At 36.1% G+C, this 21,005-nt stretch overlaps 1 protein-coding gene across 1 annotated transcript in view; it reads right to left on the reverse strand.

The window, feature by feature from the left end:
* Positions 1 to 21,005, reverse strand: part of FAM185A (family with sequence similarity 185 member A) — a 76,559-nt gene that overhangs the window by 27,756 nt on the left and 27,798 nt on the right. The window contains 2 exon segments of the mRNA XM_030307815.1: positions 9,123 to 9,164; positions 19,318 to 19,326. Of these exon segments, the coding sequence (XP_030163675.1) occupies positions 9,123 to 9,164; positions 19,318 to 19,326 (51 nt within the window).

The raw sequence follows: 21,005 nt of genomic DNA on the forward strand, positions 1-21,005 counted from the left end.
AGCAAAGCTTCAGATATCACAATTCCAGCCTTCAAGTTATATTACATAGCTACAGTATCAAAATAGTATGGTACTAATGCAAAAACAGACACATAGATCAATGGAACAGATTAGAAAAACCAGAAATAAACCCATAATTATATGGTCAATTAATCTTTGAAAAAGGAGGAAAGACAGTTTCTTCGATAAATTTCAGTTGGGAAAACTGGACAACTGCATGCAAAAGAATGAAACTAGACCACTTTCTTACACTATACACAAAAATAAATTCAAAATGAATTATAGACCTAAATGTAAGACTTGAAACCATGAAAATCCTAGAAAAGAGCACAGGCATTTATTTCTCTCACATAAGCCATAGCAACATTTTCCTAGATATGTCTCCTGAGGCAAGGGAAATAAAAGCAAAAATAAGCTATTGGGACTACATCAAAATAAAAGCATTCTGTACAGTAAAGGAAATAATCAACAAAACTAAAAGGCAACCTAAACGGGAGAAGATATTTGCAAATGACTTATCTGATAAAGGGTTAGTATCCAAAATATATGAAGAACTTACACATGTCAACACCAAAAAGCCAAATAATCCAATTAAAAAATGGGCAGGAGACATGAAAAGAAATTTATAGAAAGAAGACATCCAGATGGCCAACAGACACTTGAAAGGTGCTCATCATCATTCATCATTGGGGAAATGTAAACCAAAACTACAATGAGATGTAAACCAAAACTACCTCACACCTGTCAGATGGCTAACATCAAAAACACAAGAAACAACAGGTGTTGGTGAAGATGCGGAGAAAAAGGAACCTTCTTGCACTGTCGGTGGGAATGCAAACTGGTGTAGCCACTGTGGAAACCAGTATGGACGTGCCTCAAAAAGTTAAAAATGGAACTACCCTATGATCCAGTAATCACACTACTGGGTATCTACCCCCAAAATACAAAAAAATACTAATTTAAAGGGATATATGTACCTTTATGTTTATAGCAGCATTATTTACAATAGCCAAATTATGGAAGCAGCCCAGTGTCCACTGATAGATGAATGGATAAAGAAGATGTGATGTACATATATAAAGGAATATTACTCAGCCATGAAAAAGAATGAATTCTTGCCATTTGCAACAATAGGGATGGAGCTAGAGTACAATGCTAAGCTAAATAAGTCAGTCAAATGATACTCTATATGGAAAACCCAAAATATTCCACCAAAATACTGCTAGAATTGATTCCTGAATTCAGCAAAGTTGCAGGATATAAAATCAACACACAGAAATCAGTTGCATTCCTATACACCAACAATGAAGCAACAGAAAGAGAAATCAAGGAATCGATCCCATTTACAGTTGCACCAAAAACCATAAAATACCTAGGAATAAATCTAACCAAAGAGGTGAAAAATCTATACACTGAAAACTACAGAAAGCTTATGAAAGAAATCAAAGAAGACACAAAAAAATGGAAAAAGATTCCATGCTCCTGGATAGGAAGAACAAATATTGTTAAAATGTCGATACTACCCAAAGCAATCTACATATTCAATGCAATCCCTATCAAAATAACACCAGCATTCTTCACAGAGCTAGGACAAATAATCCTAAAATTTGTATGGAACCAGAAAAGACCCCGAATAGCCAAAGCAATCTTGAAAAAGAAAACCAAAGCAGGAGGCATTACAATCCCAGACTTCAAGCTATACTACAAAGCTGTAACCATCAAGATGGTATGGTACTGGCACAAGAACAGACACTCAGATCAATGGAACAGAATAGAGAACCCAGAAATGGACCCACAATGTATGGCCAACTAATCTTTGACAAAGCAGGAAAGAATATCCAATGGAATAAAGACAAACTCAAAATGGATGAAAGACTTCAATGTAAGATAGGAAGCCATTAAAATCCTCGAGGAAAAAGCAGGCAAAAACCACTTTGACCTCGCCTGTAGCAACTTCTTACTCAACACATCTCCGGAAGCAGGGGAAACAAAAGCAAAAATGAATTACTGGGACCTCATCAAAACAAAAAGCTTCTGCACAGTGAAGGAAACAATCAACAAAACTAAAAGGCAACCGACAGAATGGGAGAAGATATTTGCAAATGACATATCAGATACAGGATTAGTATCCAAAATCTATAAAGAACTTCTCAAACTCAACACCCAAAAAACAAATAATCCAGTGAAGAAATGGGCAAAAGACATGAATAGACACTTCTCCAAAGAAGACATCCAGATGGCCAACTGACACATGAAAAAATGCTCAACATCACTCATCATCAGGGAAATACAAATCAAAACCACAATGAGATACCACCTTACACCTGTCAGAATGGCTAACTTTAACAACTCAAGCAACAACAGATGTTGTCAAGGATGCGGAGAAAGAGGATCTCTTTTGCATTGTTGGTGGGAATGCAAGCTGGTGCAGCCACTCTGGAAAAAACTATGGAGGTTCCTCAAAAAACTAAAAACAGGGGCGCCTGGGTGGCGCAGTCGGTTAAGCGTCCGACTTCAGCCAGGTCACGATCTCGCGGTCCGTGAGTTCGAGCCCCGCGTCAGGCTCTGGGCTGATGGCTCAGAGCCTGGAGCCTGTTTCTGATTCTGTGTCTCCCTCTCTCTCTGCCCCTCCCCCGTTCATGCTCTGTCTCTCTCTGTCCCAAAAATAAATAAACGTTGAAAAAAAAAATTAAAAAAACAAAACAAAACAAAAAAACAAACTAAAAACAGAACTACCCTATGACCCAGCAATTGCACTACTAGGCATTTATCCACGGGATACAGGTGTGCTGTTTCGAAGGGACACATGCACCCCCATGTTTATAGCAGCACTATTAACAATAGCCAAAGTATGGAAAGAGCCCAAATGTCCATCGATGGATGAATGGACAAAGAAGATGTGGTGTATATATACAATGGAGTATTACTCGGCAACCAAAAGGAATGGAATCTTGCCATTTGCAACTATGTGGATGGAACTGGAGGGTATTATGCTAAGTGAAATGAGTCAGTCAGCGACAGACAAAAATCATATGACCTCATTCATATGAGGACTTTAAGAGACAAAACAGATGAACATAAGGGAAGGGAAACAAAAATAATATAAAAACAGAGAGGGGGACAAAACAGAAGAGACTCATAAACATGGAGAACAAACAGAGGGTTACTGGAGGGATTGTGGGAGGGGGGATGGGCTAAATGGGTAAGGGCACTAAGGAATCTACTCCTGAAATCATCGTTGCACTATATGCTACCTAATTTGGATGTAAATTTAAAAAAATAAAATTAAAAAAAATAAAAAAATAAAATAAGTCAGAAAAAGACAAATACCATACAATTTCACTCATATGTGGAATTTAAGACGCAAAACAAATGAGCAAAGAAAAAAAAAAGAGCGAGAGAGACAAACCAAGACACAGACTCTTAATTATAGAGAACATATTGATGGTTACCAAAGAGGAGGTGTGTAGAAGGATGAGAGAAATAGGTGATGGGAATTAAGAAGTGCACTTGTGATGAGCACTAGGTGATGTATGAAACTGTTGTATCAGTATTTTGTACAGCTGAAACTAATATAACACTGTATATTAACTATACCGGAATTAAAATAAAAACTTAATTAAAAACATTAACTCAAGGGTATACATGTACCCTGATGTTTACTGTAGCATTATTTACAAAAGCCAAATTATAGAAGAAAAAAATGCAACATTGCAAAATGTGGGGAATACACTGCCTTTAACAGACTTATAATTTAAATGCTAATATTAACAAAAATTCTAAAAAAAAAAAAACTGTCTAAAATCACTGACCTAATGTTTTATCTGAGGAAGCTAGAAAAAGAGGAGCAAGGAAACTCCAAGTTAATAAAAGAAAGAACATAATAAATAAAGAGAAGATCAATTAATACATCAGAAAACAAACAATAAAGATACTAACAAAGTGAAAAGTTGGTTCTTTGAAAATAAAGTCTACCCTCATTAATCAAGAAAAAGAGAATACATATATCAATATCAGCAATGAAGAGGAAAGAAATACCACTACAGATCCTATAGGCATAAACAGGAATATAAGGGAATACTCTGCACAGCATTACGTGAACAAATTTGACAATGCGATAAAATAGACAAATTCCTTGAAAAGTACCACTTACTGAATGTAAAGTCAGACAAAACAGAAAACAGAATAATAAAATATCTATTAACTTATACAGTAATTTCATTCTAGACAAACATGCTGAAGTAATACATTGGAGAAAGAAAGTTTTGTCAACAAATGGTGATGTAACAATAACATCCAGATGGGAAAAAATAAATCCGGATTTCCTGACTCAGATTAAACACAAAAATTAGAGATTGATCAAAGGTAAAAGCAAAAATTTGAAAGCTGCTAGAGGAAAACATAGGACAGCTTCATGATTGAAGGCAGCCAAAGATTTCTCAGGACACAGAAATCAATAGCCTTAAAAATAATTGGTAAATTAGACTTCATCAAAATGGAAATCTTCTCATCCAAATACACCATTAAGAAAATGAAGGGGCGCCTGGGTGGCGCAGTCGGTTAAGCGTCCGACTTCAGCCAGGTCACGATCTCGCGGTCCGTGAGTTCGAGCCCCGCGTCGGGCTCTGGGCTGATGGCTCAGAGCCTGGAGCCTGTTTCTGATTCTGTGTCTCCCTCTCTCTCTGTCCCTCCCCCGTTCATGCTCTGTCTCTCTCTGTCCCAAAAATAAATAAATGTTGAAAAAAAAATTTAAAAAAATAAAAAATAAAAAAAGAAAATGAACAGACAGGGGCACCTGGGTGGGTCAGTTGGTTGGTTAAGTGTCCAACTCTTGATTTCGGCTCAGGTCATGTTTTCAGTTGTGAGATTGAGCCCCGTGTCAGGTTGACTGTGGAGCCTGCTTTAAGATTCTCTCTCTCCCACTCCCTCTGCCCACACTCTCTCAGTCGAAAGAAAGAAAAGAAAGAAGAGAAGAGAAGAGAAGAGAAAAGGAAAAGAAGAAAAGAAAAGAAAAGAAGAAAAGAAAAGAAAAGAAAAGAAAAGAAAAGAAAAGAAAAGAGAAAAGAAAAGGAAAGAAAAGAAAACAGAATGACTGACCAGGCAAGCCACAGGCTGAGGGAAAATACAGAAAAACAAGGTTACAAAGGATTGTTCCCAGAATATATAAAGAACTCCTCCAACTCAGTAACAAAAAGACAATCCAACTGAAAAATAAATGAGCAAAAGACCTGAACAAAATTTCACAAAGATATACTAATAAGCAGTAAGCACATGAAAAGTACTGAACATCATTAGTCATCAGGGAAATGTAAAATAATACCAGAGGGATACCACTGCACACGAGTAAAATTAGAAGACTGACAGGGGCACCTGGGTGCCAGGTGGTTGGGTGGCTGACTCTGGATTTCAGCTCAGGTTATGATCTCACGGTTTGTGAGTTCGAACCCTCTGTTTGGTTCTATGCTGACAGCATGGAGCCTACTTGGGATTCTGTCTCTGCCTTTCTTCTGTATGCACACAACAGGCATTCTCTTTCTCTCTCAAACAAATAAATAAACATTAAAAAAAATAAAAGACTGACAAAAATGTTGGTGAGGATGTGGAACAACTAGAATTGTCATATGTTGTAGAAAGGAGTGTAAAAGGGAACTTTGGGGGAAAAGTCTGGAAGTTTATCATACCTACTCAAATCAGTGATTCTATTCCTACGTATTTACCCAAGAAGGGGAAAAAAATATATATCATCCATATATGTCTTCATAAAATGACTTGTCTAAGAACGTTCATACCAGTTTTATTTATAAATGCCAAAAATTAGACATAGCCAAGGTATCCAACAACAGGAGAATGGATAAACAAATTAAGCTTTCTGGTTACCTGCTTCCACTTTTGCACTCTCTGGTACATTACAAAACAACAGCTAGGTTGCTCTTTAAAAAAAATTAAATATTACTTGCCTGCTAACACCTGTTGTAGCTGAAATTAAGTCCCAACTCTCGCAATGTCTACAAAGGCCCTATGATCTAGCCCTCATGTACCTTATCTCCCACAACTCTCCACGAGTTCTGCTTCTGTATCTGTATCTTGAAAATGATAGATCCATTCCATTTTCAGGGCTTGCGCTAGCTACTCCTCTATCTGGGGAGCTCTGCATCCAAAATTTTATGAGCCTCTTTCCCATTATTCTGGCTTGAGTTCAAGTGTCCCTTCTTCAGACCCTCCCTGATTACTAACTGAAGTAACTTTGTTTTCCCCATTCTCTATCCTATTACCTCTCTTATTTATTCATTGCACAATCTGAAGTTATCTTTGGTTATTTGCATGCTTATTGTCTTTCTTCTCAGGCTGAAGGTAAGCATGGAGACTATGTTTTTGTTGACCAATATTATGGTCAGTACCTAAAAGAGTTCCTGAGATACAACAGGCACTCAATAAATACATGTTGACTAGTTACTGCCATACTCAAGGTTGTCTTCAAATGTTAACAGAATCTTGAGAGCAGTAAATAAAGACATAATTTATACCTTTCTTCCAAAGTATTAATATAGATATTGAAAGAAATGAAGGAATTTATGAAATGAACACTTCCTTAATAATTAAGTTTAAAACATAGTGACTTGTTCTATATTATAGATAATAAACTGGAAGAGGAGAAAGAGAGGGATAATTTATTGAATAACTACCATACATTGCGATGTATTTTATATACTGTTGACCCTTGAACAACATGGGTTTGAACTGTGTGGGGCCACTCAAAAGTGGATTTTTTTCTATAAATATACAGTACAGTACTGTAAATGTATTTTCTCTTCCTAATGATTTTCTTAACATTTTATTTTCCCTTGCTTACTGTATTGTAAGAATACAATATATACTGCATATAGCATACACAATACGTGTTAAATGACTGTGTTATCGGTAAGGCTTTCAGTCTACAGTAGGCTATTAGTACTACTTTAATTATTATCTCAACAACCTTGTGCTATGTAAATGGCATCCATTTTATGTAAAAAAAAATGCAAACTCAGAGACTTGGTAATTTGAGAAAGTCACACAGCTAATATACGGTAGGACCAAAATTTACCACCAAATCTATTTCTAAAGTCTATACTTTTCCACACTACCAGAGATCAAAATATGATAACTTAACAAATGTAAAACTTTTTTTCTTATTGTAAGAGATTCTTCCAAAATAAAACTCAAAGTTTATCAATGATATTTACAAAATAAGAATTCAAGCTTTATTTACCTTCATATATTTGTGGATTTTTAAGAACAACCTAAAGCCATGGACACAATTTATATTTTGATAAAGAAAATTATAAATTATAGTTCTTAACACTGTACTCAGGTCATTTTCTTTGAGTGGACAGAGATTTATCAAAGAAAAAGAAAACATTTCATCTTAAAATCCCTCTAGTACTTAACAGTGAGAAAAAGTTCATATGAAAAATTAACAAGAATTCATAATGTTAATCATTTGTACAGTTTGAAACCATCTTCAGAGATGTAAATTGCTGCTCATTTCATCCTTGCTACTACTATTCTTTTCCAGTATGGATAAATAACCATTTATTTCCACTTTTAGAGAGAAGGGTTTTTCATTTATGTTTCAAATTTCCATCCAAGAATAATACTAGCATGATCATATCATATTGTATTATAAATAGTCCTCAAATTCATATCTGCCTAAAAGGCCTTCTAGTTGGTAATGAAATTCCTTGTGCCTCATTTTGCAACATTCTTCTTCTTTCCCCACTTGCCTTAATGCTACAAATGCCACCCATGTCTAGCATTTTCTCTCCCCAGCTGGCTCAGCTTCTTACCAGCATACCTTTTTGTTCACACTAGAAACTTCCTTTACTATACTTAGGTGTGTCCTCTGATGAAATGGCATGAATAGTTAACAGTAAATCTCCATTTTCCACTGGAACACAGGTAAATCTTTCTGTCTTGTCTTAGTTAAAATGATTTACAACTATCATGAAAGAAGCCTTTATTTTCAACTTAGTCCCTCATTGAACATAAAAGTTATAATCTCTGGAAAATTATTTAAAAAGATATGTACTTTAAGTCAGAAAATCTAGGAGTGACAGTGCAAAGGACTAATGGACATGTTCACTATTAAAATCAGTACAAAGAAAGGAAAAATTTAAACCATCGAAAAGAACAAAGCCAAGAGGCCCTGGGCATTCATCCTGGCAATAAGCCACAGCCTCCCCTCAAAGGTCCTCATTTTCCATCCATACTCCCAACCCTCTAAGGCCTAAAAACAACCACCACTCTTATGCCTTTGCCTATAGGTAAGCAGGTGCTCCTTGGGATAGAGAAAAACTCTATCTAAACTATCTGGAAAGCTGAACTTTTCTCCCACAGGCACAGCATCACATGTAGTGAAGAGGTCTTAAGTACCATTAGCCACTATTAGTTCTGGCCTGGGATTGGAACAATAATTAAAATGACAATTATTTATTGAATTTTTACCATATGTCAGACACCATGCTAAAGTACTTTATATATATGATCTCACTTCTTACAATAACCCTCTACAATAGGTACTTATTATAATTTCTATTTTTTTCAGATGTGCAAATTGAAGCACAGAGAAGTTAGGTAATTAGCCCATGTATAGAAAATGGTGAAATCAGGAGCACCTGGGTGAATCAGTCAGTTAAGTGTCCCAACTTTTGATTTTGCTCAGGTCATGATCTCGTAGTTTCACGAATTCAAGCCCCATAGGGCTCTGCACTGGCAATGCAGAGCTTGCTTGGGATTCTTTCTCTTTCTCTCTCTCTCTCTCTCTCTGCCCTTCACCCACTCTCCCTGTCTCTGTCTCCCTCAAATAAATAAATAAACTTTAAAAAAAGAAAGTGGTGAAATCAGAATTCTAACTTTATTCTTGATACCAAATCTATAATTATATAATATATACAGGATGATGAGTCAATGAATTCTCAGAAACAATTTTACATATTCATACATTGGGTCTGCCTATATTTGACTTGCATATCAGGAACATATCAGATTCATGAGCTAAACTTCAGATTTTATTTATAAAATATCACAAATATAACTATTTTTAAAAGCATGCAAAATTTACCAACTAGCAGCTTAGCACATACCTACTGTGATGTTGCCCATGTTGCTGTGTAATGTTATATTGCCTGCAAAAGAGAGAGAAAAAAAGACAATTTTATATATTAGGGAAAGTCTAAAAATGAACTATTATAATATATGGTTTTCTATAACATGGTTGGATATTCACAATATTATTTAATAACACTGTTATTGTTGTTGGCAATTCTTCTCAGTAGTACAAAGCTAACAAGAGAATTAGCTGAAACTCTGAAATAACTAGCGTTAGTCATCTATACAAACTCTCTTCCAATATTCCACCTTAATGTTCTCTAGCATAACTACAAAACAAACCACCATACTCTCTGGGAAACATGGATGAAAAATAATGATACTTCTATAATCCATAAATGAAAAAGTTGCTTAAACATACTATGTATTTTTAACATAAACATTGCTGTATTTATCAGACCACTCAAAGCCAAGTTTTAAGCCAACTAAAATAACACTGAAATAATCTGTGGAAAAAAGTTATTACTGTTATTTTTCAGGCCGTGATGCCATGTCTGTTACATTAAAATAGTTTCTGTGCCAAGAGTCAAAGAGTTTGGGGCAGGAATAATGAACATATTGAAGTATGACTAACAAAGAAAAAGGTTTCAGAAGTCTTTTGATGAAAACATATTTTCCAGGAAAAGTATAGGATACTGGAACTGCTCTTCCCAGCCCCCTTTCCCCCAATACCAAAATTCATAGGATTTTTCTTCATATGTGTGTTTATAGACTTATTCCTAGACCCATACGACCTATGTTTACTGTACTGAAAATGTAATCAAGGTTACCTCTTCTGTCAGAATTCCAAAACTACTAAAAGAGTAAAGGAATAAATTTTATCTCACAAATAATCTAGGGTAAATGAACTCATTTATTTAATTTCTTACATCCTGTAAATACCGACATGTATCATCAGCACCTGAGAAAAAGCAAACAAATCACTTGATTCATTTGTCAACAGTCAGATGTATTTTGATTGCAAAAATCAAAGAGTCTTATATTCCTTCATGTGAGGATATGAACAAGGAGTACATTTGTGTAGAAATAAAACTTGGTTTGTGTGGAGAAATTAAGCTCCTAAAATTATTTTCAAGTCTCAGTAAGTTACAAAGTTATAAAGATCCTTTTAAATGTGTTATGTAAATATTATTTCATCGGTGTGTTCCAGACACTCTCTTCCAATTTTCAAACCCAGTAAATGCAGATTCACCATCACATGCAAACAGTGGCCAAAGATCATATAGCTTCTAAGGTGGCTTTCAAAGATCCCTGACTCATGGTATTCAAGCCCTTATATAATCTCTTCCCTTCATGCATAGGTTGGACCTAATAATTTAACACAGAAAATAAGGCAAAAGTGATGGGATGTTGTTTCCAAGATTAGGTTACAAAGGGATTCTGGTTTCTGTCTTGGTAGCCCTTTTCTGCTCTGATGGAAGCCATCAGCCAACTGCCCAAGAAGCACACTAGGAAGGAATCAATAGAGGCCTCTAATGAACAGGATCTGAACTCAAATCCTGCCAGCAACCACGAATGAGCTAGGAAGCAGACTGTCCCTTAGTGGAACCTTTAAATGACCCCACAGCCCCAACTGACAGCTTCGTAACAACATCATAAGAGGTCTTGAGGCAGAGGATCCAGTTAAGCCACACCAAGATTCCTGACTCATCCAACTGTAAGATAGTAAGTGTTTGTTGCTTTCAGCTGCTAAGTTTTGAGGTAATTTGTTACACAGGAAGAGGTAACTAGTACAGATGTTGAAAGCTAAAAGAGGGGTGCTGCCATAATAAATACTTAAAAATGTAGGAGTAGCTTTGGAACTTGGCAGTGAAGCAGAGGCTGGAAGGATTTTCAAGAGCATGTTAGAGAAAGCCTAAATTGCCTTGAACAGACTGTTAGTAGAAAGCTGAGTATGCTTTCCACAAGGACTCAGATGAAGTGAGGAAAATGTATTTAGAAATTGGAAGAAGGAGGGGCGCCTGGGTGGCTCAGTCGGTTAAGCGTCCGGCTTCAGCTCAGGTCATGATCCCAACAGTCTGTGGGTTCGAGCCCCACGTCAGGCTCTGTGCTGACAGCTCAGAGCCTGGAGCCTGCTTCAGATTCTGTATCTCCCTCTCTTTCTGCCCCTCCCTGACTCATCTCTGTCTCTATCTCTCTCAAAAATAAATAAACATTAAAAAAAATTTTTTTAAATAAAAAAAAAGAAAATTGGAAGAAGGAGGATCCTTGATAAGTAGTTGTAGAAACTTAGCAATACCATCACCTTCAGTAATGTGCATGCAAAGTAAGAAATGTGCCTTAATGAACTGAGGGATTTAAGATTTCTAAGCAGGTTAAAGTATTGTAAGTGCTACTTTTTTTTTTTTTCACTTACTGTAAAATGCAAGAGAATAAAGATAAACTAATCTAAAGAAAGGACTGTTAAACAAACAAGACCAGGGCACAAATAGTTTTGAAAATTCTTAGCCACTCCAAACCATAAGAGACTCTTAACTATAGAGAACAAAACTAAGGGTTGCTGGAGGGGAGGTGGGTGGGGATGGGCTAGATGGGTGATGGGCATTAAGAAGGGCACTTGTGATGAGCACTGGATGTTATATGTAAGTGACAAATCACTAAATTCTACTCCTGAAACCAATACTACACTATACATTAACTAACTTGAATTTAAATAAAATCTTGGAAGAATAAAAATTCAAAAAAGAAAAAAAAGAAAAAAAATTCTCAGCCCCCCCAGATGACAAAAGATGTTAAAGGTGGGAATAGCTTTCAAACAAAGTTTGAATCCAAGAGCATTGGCAGAACATGGCCTAAAAATGAAGCTGAGAGGTGACTGCAAAGACCACAGAAAGATCAACAGTGGTACCTTATAATAATAATAATAATAATAATAATAATAAATTATACAAACAATCCTTTAAAAAGATTAAAAGTATGTTTCACAGATCCTCTCAATCAACAGTCAATACTTCAGAAAGCTTGAGTGCATTTTACCTCAGTATCTCTGTGGAAGCCCACATTTTGAAGAGATTCTTGGATGTGGCTTTTATCTAATGGAATAAACCCCAGTGTGATTCACAGGAGGCTGACAAAATTTTTGAGAGAATAATAACAGCAAGCACACCGCTAAACTGAACTGAAAGGAACAATGACAGTACAAGGTAAAAAGAGACCACTGGACCCCCAAAATTCTGTCAGGCAGCCGACTGAGAAAATCACTCACATGCAAACATACTTCACGAAAAAGGAAGGATGACTCAGAGGAAGGAACAAAAGCACAGAGGGCAAAGCATGAAATGCTAAATAATTACTCCCAGGCCTTGAGATATAAATCAAGGAAACTCCAATATTTGCCCACCCAAATTTTAAAATCACTATGGAGCAGTGACCTCTTTATGCCTCTCATTTTCCTCCTTTTGAACAGTAAGGTCTATACCAATTATCCTATACCTGTCCCATGATTGTATGTTGGGTGTGCAGGTAGGTTGTGGGGGAGGGGTGGTAAAGTGAGGGGGGAGGCAGCTAGATAACATCTCTTTAGTTCACAGGTCTTCAGATTCAGAGAAACTGTTCTTGATGAGTTGTACTTAAGCAACTACACCTGAGGAGTCTCATCAGGTGATGAGACTGATTTTGATGTAGAGATTCTGGACTCTGATGCGGTGCATAATGGGATGAAACTTTTAGGAAACTTGGAAGAAAGGAGGTGTATTTTGCATGTGAGAGGGACATTTGGGGGAGGGGCTGGAAGACAGACTGGCCATCCAAAGCCTTACGGGATATCTGGGAAGATATACACATAAAAAATTAAAAATCAGTATTTATTAATAATTATAAGTGACAGTCCTAAGTTAACAATATGTATTAGGTGCCACGGCCACTCAGAGGAAAGAGACTAAAATGACCAGGCACAGACAACGAGAATGGTCATATTGGAGATACAACTAGAGCTGAGATTTTTTTTTTTTAATTTTTTAACGTTCATTTATTTTTGAGACAGAGGGAGACAGAGCATGAACGGGGGAGGGTCAGAAAGAGAGGGAGACACAGAATCTGAAAACAGGCTCCAGGCTCTGAGCTGTCAGCACAGAGTCCAACGCAGGGCTCGAACTCACAGACCGTAAGATCATGACCTGAGCCGAAGTCGGCCGCTTAACCGACTGAGCCACCCAGGCGCCCCGAGCTGAGATTTTAAACATGGATAAACTTGAATATTCTGAGGAGGAAAATTTTTCTTGGAAGAAGAATAACATAAGCAAAGGTAAAAAAAAAAGTAGAACTACACATGCTATGTTGAAATCATGCAAATCAGTTAAGCACAAGCAATTAGGCAAGTCTATGAGGACGGAGATCATGTCTTTCTTATTTAGCATTATATCCTGAAAGGTTAGTACAGTGCCCACTACATAGTAAACATTATCATTTTTTAAACAAATGTTCAAATTAAGTTTGGAAAAACATGTGAAGAGCAATCTGTAGAAGAGCCATAGAGTGCTAGTCTTCTATTGACTTTATCCTAAATTGATGAAGTCAGTGAAGAATTTCAAGATGGATAACAATAAGAAAACCATGCTTTAGGGAGACTAACCTAGTGTGAGACAGTGAAGACATTCACTCAGAATTCTCTTTATTGCTTCCACCTCCTGAACACTTCAAACATAAGATAAAGCAGACCACTGATTTTTCTGATTATAACTGTTAGTAAAGAACTGTAATAGTTTTATAGTCAGTCCTTTAGCAAGCGAGTCCAGTTGCCCACTCAGGAAGGCAAAAGAGCTTTATTATCTTACACTAGTCTTCAATTAAAGCTATAAAAATTTGCTATTTTTTTTAACATTTATTTATTTTTGAGAGAGAGAGAGAGAGAGAGAGAGAGAGAGAGAGAGAGATTGTGTGAGCAGGGAGGGGCAGAGAGAAAGGGAGACACAGAAACCGAAGCAGGCTCCAGGTTCTGAGCTGTCAGCACAGAGCCCAACATGGGGCTCGAACTCACGAACCGTGAGATCATGACCTGGGCTGAAGTCAGACATTCAACCAACTGAGCCACCCCGGTGCCCCCCAAAATCTGCTATTTTTTAATGAAAATATGTTCTTTCTCAAAAAGCCTATCATTAGTGCTCATCATGAAAGTAAAGTGACCTCAAAGAAAGTTATGGTTCTTACAGCCATAAAACAGAAGTTTTAGATCAATTAAAGAATGAAGGACTAGTTCATATTATAGTGGGACCTTAGAGTCTCAGACTACATCTTTCTTGAATGTTAAAGAGTTCTGTGCAATAAAAGCATAGTGGAAGGAAAAAACTATGGAAATAAGGAATATTTGTAAATATAAAGAATATTTCAAAATATCTTTGTCAATGCTAAGGATTTTAAGTTTATTTTTATTTATTCTGAGAGAGAGAAAAAGAGAGAGAGCAAGTGGGGGAGGGGCAGAAAGAGAGGGAGAGAGAGAATCTCAAGCAGGCTCAGTGCTGTTAGCACAGAGCCCAATGTGGGGCTTGAACTCACAAACCGCGAGACCATAACCTAAGCTGAAGTCATGAGTCGGATGCTTAACTGACTGAGCTACCCAGGTGCCCCATGTCAATACTAAAGGATTTTTAAAGCAATAAATAAAAAATGTATTTTTAACTCATATCAAAATATTTAGGAAACTCTATCCTAAACAGAAATATTCCAAAGTCATGAGAATATACAAAATGGACCTTTTACCTCAAATACTTTGTGGAATTAGGTAGAATATTTAAAAGGTGATAACTAAGTGAGCATCACTAGCACAGTTTTCTATATTTTGGTTCCACCTATTTCATCTCCAACCACTAAAAACAATAAACAAATCAACTACTTTAGAGGGGTGGATCTATGTTAAAGGCTTCTTTGTAATAAAGGAGACACCACATGGTTTGTACTATGTGTGTGTATTCTTCTTTCAAGTTATGTTAACTTCTCCACAAACCCCAGTGTTTGAGAAAATATATTGCTTTTTTCAGCCAGTAATTCTTCATTCTAGTATGGTCAGAAGGAAAAATAAACTATCAATTAGAGATAAACATTAGTTTATTTTTCTTCACTAAAATAAATGTGATTATGGTTTAAAAAGCACATATCCTCAGTTTCCCAAGGGAATTTTTTTTTTTTTTTTTTTTTGAGAGAGCACGTGCATGCAAGTTGGAAAGGGACAGAGGGAGACGGAGAGAGAGAATCTTAAGCAGGCTCCATACCCAGCATGGAGCCTGATGCGGGCTCAATCCTACAATGTGAGATTGTGACCTGAGCCAAAATCAAGAATCAGATGCTTAAACAACTAAGCCAGCCAGGCCAAACATTTAAAGAATAGTTAATACTTACTCTTCTTAAACTGTTCCAAAAAATAGAAATGGAAGGAAAACTTCCAAACTCATTCTATGAGGCCAGCATTACCTTGATTCCAAAACCAAAGACCCCACAAAAAGGAGAATTATAAGCCAATATCCCTGATGAATATGGATGCAAAAATTCTCAACAAGATACCAGTAAATTAAATCCAACAGTACTTTTGAAGATTATTCACCACGATCAAGTGGGGTTTATTCTTGGGCTGCAAAGGCAGTTTAATATTTGCAAATTAAGCAATGTGATACACTAAATTAATACAAGAAAGGATAAGAACTGTATGATCCTCTCAACAGATGCACAAAAAGTATTTGACAAAGTACAGCATCCATTCTTGATAAAAACCATCAACAAAGTGAGCATAGAAGGAACTTGCCTTAACATCATAAAGGCTATAATATGAAAGACCCACAGCTAATATCATACTCAATGAGGAAAAACTGACAGCTTTTCCTCTACAGTCAGGAACAAGACGTTCTCATCATTATTTAATGTAGTACTGGAATGTACTAGCCTTAGCAATCAGACAAAAAAGAAATAAGTGATCCCAATTGGCAAGGAAGACGTCAAACCTTCACTATTCACAGGTGACATGATACTCTATGTAGAAAACCTGAAACACTCCACCAAAAAATTGTTAGAACTAATACATGAATTCATTAAAAGTTGCAAGACACAAAATCAACATACAGAAATCTGTTACATTTCGATACACCAATAATGAAGCAGCAGAAAGAGAAATCAAGGAATGGATCCCATTTACAATTGCACCAAAAACCACAGGATACCTAGGAATTAACCTAACCAAAGAGGTAAAAGATCTGTACTCTGAAAATTAAAGAACACTTACAAAAGAACTTGAAGAGGACACAAAGAAATGAAAAAACATTCCATGCTCATGGATTGGAAGAACAAATATTGTTAAAATGTCTATATTACCCAAAGCAATCTACACATTTAATGCAATCCCTATCAAAATACCACCAGCACTTTTCATAGAGTTAGAACAAATAATCTTAAAATTTGTTTGGAACCACAAAAGACCCTGAATAGCTCAAGCCATCCTGAAAAAGAAAAACAAAGCTGGAGGCATCACAATTCCGGAGTCCAAGTTATATTACAAAGCTGTAGTCATCAAGACAGTATGGTAATGGCACAAAAACAGACACATATATCAGTGGAACAGTATAGAAAGTCCAGAAATGGACCAACAACTATATGGTTAACTAATCTTCGACAAAGCAAGAAAGAACATCCAATGGAAAAAAGACAGTCTCTTCAACAAATAGTGTTGGAAAAACTGGACAGCAATATGCAGAAGAATGAAAGTGGACTACTTTCTTACACCATACACAAAAATAAATTCAAAATGGATGAAAGACCTTAAATGTGAGAAAGGGAACCATCAAAATCCTAGAGGAGGGGTGCCTGTGTAGAGTATATTACGCTAAGCAAAATAAGTCAGTCAGAGAAAGACAAATCACATACAATTTCACTGATATGTGGAATTTAAGACACAAAACAGATGAACATAGGGGAAGTAAGAAAAAAAAGAGGGAGACAAACCTTAAGAGACTCTTAACTATTGAGAACAAACAGGGTTAGTGGAGAAGAGGTGGGCAAAGTATGGGCTAAATGGGTGATGGGTACTGAGGAGGGCACTTGTGATGAGCCCTGGGTGTTATATGTAAGTGATAAATCACTAAATTCTACCCCTGAAACCAGTATTCCATTATATGTGAACTAACTAGAATTTAAAATAAAAACTTGAAACAAAAAATAAAATAAAATAAAATAAAATAAAATAAAATAAAATAAAATAAATAAAAAGCACATAACATCAATAATCCAAACGGAGCAAGCAAATATCCTTAAAGGTTAAATTCTTTTTGTATTTTGAGGAGGTGGGGGGAGGGTGAGAAGTAAGGGAGGCACTTCCCATTTGCAAGCCACAGTTCTAAATGCTAAGAATATAGAGATGAATAAAACATGATCCTTTTATTGAGGAATTTATAATTAGGCAAGAATGTACAGATCAATGGAAGGCCAGAGATGAGGAGCAGATGCTTTCAATGAGTACTGAAAAATTACTAAAAGTCAATGAGGTAAAGAAAGGTGGGAAAAGCATTTGAAGACTATCAACAGAATGATCAGTAGGTCTAAGACTCTAATCAAGGACTCAGGAATATAAAACAGGTAAGAATATATTCAGATAAGTAAGAGATTATGTAATTCCGGAAGGCACAGGGTCCAAACAGAAAGTTAGGCCAATCATCCAGGCAATCGGAAAGGTTTGAATAAGAGAATGCCATGTTGAATGTGTATTTCTAATAAACAACCATAGGCTACAGTAAGGAGGATGGAGTTGATGAAAGAAAGACTGGAAGCCAAGGTATTGCTGAGTTGAGGCAAGAGATGACAAGAGTCTGAAATAGAACAGTAGAAATTAGAAAGAGATGAGATAGAATGAGGAAATATTTAGCTAATAAAACCCACCTAAATTTGGTGATTAATTAGATGATTGGGAGGTGAGAGAGAGAGGAATCTAGGATTACTTCAATCTTTCTAGCTTGGGGAGTTTGGTACATGGTAATATCAGAAACTGAAAATAGAAATAAAGGAGGAAAAACACATTATGGATAAGGTTTGTCAGGGGGAGGGGAAAATAAGAAAAAAAAAGTTAGAAATGTTGAGTTTGAGATGCCTGTAAAGATTCAATTAGCTATATCTACCAAGCAGATGGATGTATAAGTGAGAAGTCAGGGCTAGAGATACAGATTTGAATTACCACAATACAAGAGTAGTTAAGACTCAAAAGCATGTAAGATGCCCAAGGAAAAGAAAGAAGCAAAACAACAATAAAACAGGATGAAATCTTGGAGAATACCAAGGGAATGGGAAAAGGAGGAGCTCACAGAAGTTTGAGAAAGATCAATTATAAATATAAGACATGAAAAAGACTGCCAGTGCCCACTAATATTTGTGGCTTTTCTCCTGCCTTAGAACACTGCTAAACTCTCAATCTCAGCCTCTTGCAGTTCGATAAAGTCATTTAAAATATTCTGGCTAGGGAGAAAAGATGAAACAAAACAAAAAAGACCAAAAGACTAGAAAGTACCAGAGAATAGCACCAGAAATTCTGGCAACACAATGGCAATAAGTTCCTGTCTTTCAGTACTCACTCTAAATGTCAATGGACTAAATGCTCCAATAAAAAGACATAGGGTAACAGAAAGGATAAGAAAACAATATACACCTAACTGATGTTTACAAGAGAACCATTTTAGACCTAAAGACACCTTCAGATTGAAAGTAAGGGGATGGAGAACCATCTATGATGGTAATGGTTGCCAAAAGAAAGCCAGAGTAGCCATACTTATAGCAGACAATCTAGATTTTAAAATAAAGACTGTAACAAGAGATGACGAAGGGCATTATTACATAATTAACAGGTCTATCCACCGAGAAGATGTAGCAATTGTACACACTCATGCCCCCAACATGAAATTACCCAAATATAAATCAATTAATCACAAACATAAAGAAACTTATTGGTAATAATACCATAATAGTAGGGGATTTCAACACCTCACTTACAGCAATGGACAAATCATCTAAACAGAATATCAACAAGGAAACAATGGCTTTGAATGACACACTGGATCAGATGGACCTAATTGATACATTCAGAACATTTCATCCTATAACAGTGGAATATACATTCTTCTTGAGTGTACACAGAACATTCTCCAGAATAGATTTGTGTGCTGGGACACAAATTAGCCCTCAACAAGTACAAAAAGATTGAGATCATACCGTGCATATCTTCAGACCACAACGCCATGAAACTTGAAATCAACCACAAGAAAAAATTTGGAAAGACAGCAAATATTTGAAGACTAAATAACATCCTACTAAAGAATGAATGAGTTAACCAAGAAGTTAAAGAGAAAATTAAAAAGTTCATGGAAGCCAGTTTAAATAACACCACAGCCCAAAACCTCTAGGATGCAGCAAAGGCAGTCATAGGAAGGAAGTATATAGTAATCCAGACCTTTCTAAAGAAGAAAGGTCTCAGATACACAACCTAACCTTACACCTTAAAAGAACTGGAAAAAGAACACAAAATAAAACCCCAAACCAGCAGAAGATGGGAAATAATAAAGATTAGAGCAGAAATCAATGCTATTTAAATTAAAAAAAAAAAAAAAACAAAACAATAGATCAAATTGATGAAACCAGGAGCTGGTTCTTTGAAAGAATTAACAAAATCGATAAACCCCTAGCCAGTATGATCAAAAAGAAAAAAGAAAGGAGCCACTAAATAAAATCAAGAATTAAAGAGGAGAGATCACAACCAACACTACAGAAATACAAACAAAAATAAGAGAATACTATGAGCAATTATATGCCAATAAATTGGCCAATTTGGAAGAAATGGACAAATTCCTAGAAACATATTAACTACCAAAACTGAAACAGGAAGAAAGAAAAAATTTGAAGAGACCCATAACCAGTAAAGAAATTGAGTTATTAATAAAAAATTTCCCCAAAAAAACAAAAGTCCAGGGTTGGATGGCTTTCCAGGGGAATTCTACCAAACATTTAAAGAAGAGTTAACACCTACTCTTGTGAAGCTGTTCCAAAAAATAGAAGTGGAAGGAAAACATCCAAACTCATTCTATGAGGCCATCATTACCTTGATTCCAAAACTATACAAAGACCCCACTAAAAAGGAGAACTACAGACCAGTTTCTCTGATGAACATGGATGTAAAAATTCTCAACGAGATACTAGCCAACTGGATTAAACAATACGTTAAAAGAATTATTCGCCACAATCAAGTAGGCTTAATACCTGGGATGCAAGTCTGGTTCAATATCCACAAATCCATCAATGTGACACATCAATAATAAAAGAAAAGATAAGAACCACATGATCCTCTCAATAGATGCAGAGAAAGCATTTGAAAAAAACATGGCATCCTTTTTTGATTAAAACTCTCAAGAAAGTAGGGATAGAAAGATCATACCTCAAAAGCATAAAAGCCATAAAGAAGAGACCCACCGCTAATATCATCCTCAACGGGGAAAAACTGAAAGCTTTCCCCCTAAGGTTAGGAACATGATAGGGATGTCCACTCTCGCCACTATTATTCAACATAATACTGGAAGTCCTAGCCTCAGCAATCAGACAACACAAAGGAATAAAAGGCATCCAAATCAGCAAGGAGGAAGTCAAACTTTCACTCTTCACAGACGACAAGATACTCTACATGGAAAACCCAATAGATTCCACCAAAAAACTGCTAGAAGTGATCCATGAATTCAGCAAAGTGGCAGGATTTAAAATCAATGCACAGAAATTCATTGCATTTCTATACACCAATAATAAAGCAACAGAAAGAGGAATGAAGGAATCAATCCCATTTACAGTTGTACCAAAAACCATAAAATACCTAGGAATAAACCTAATGAAAGAGGTGAAAAATCTATACACTGAAA

The sequence above is a fragment of the Lynx canadensis genome, chromosome A2 (assembly GCF_007474595.2).
Source record: "Lynx canadensis isolate LIC74 chromosome A2, mLynCan4.pri.v2, whole genome shotgun sequence".
Taxonomy (NCBI): Eukaryota; Metazoa; Chordata; class Mammalia; order Carnivora; family Felidae; genus Lynx; species Lynx canadensis.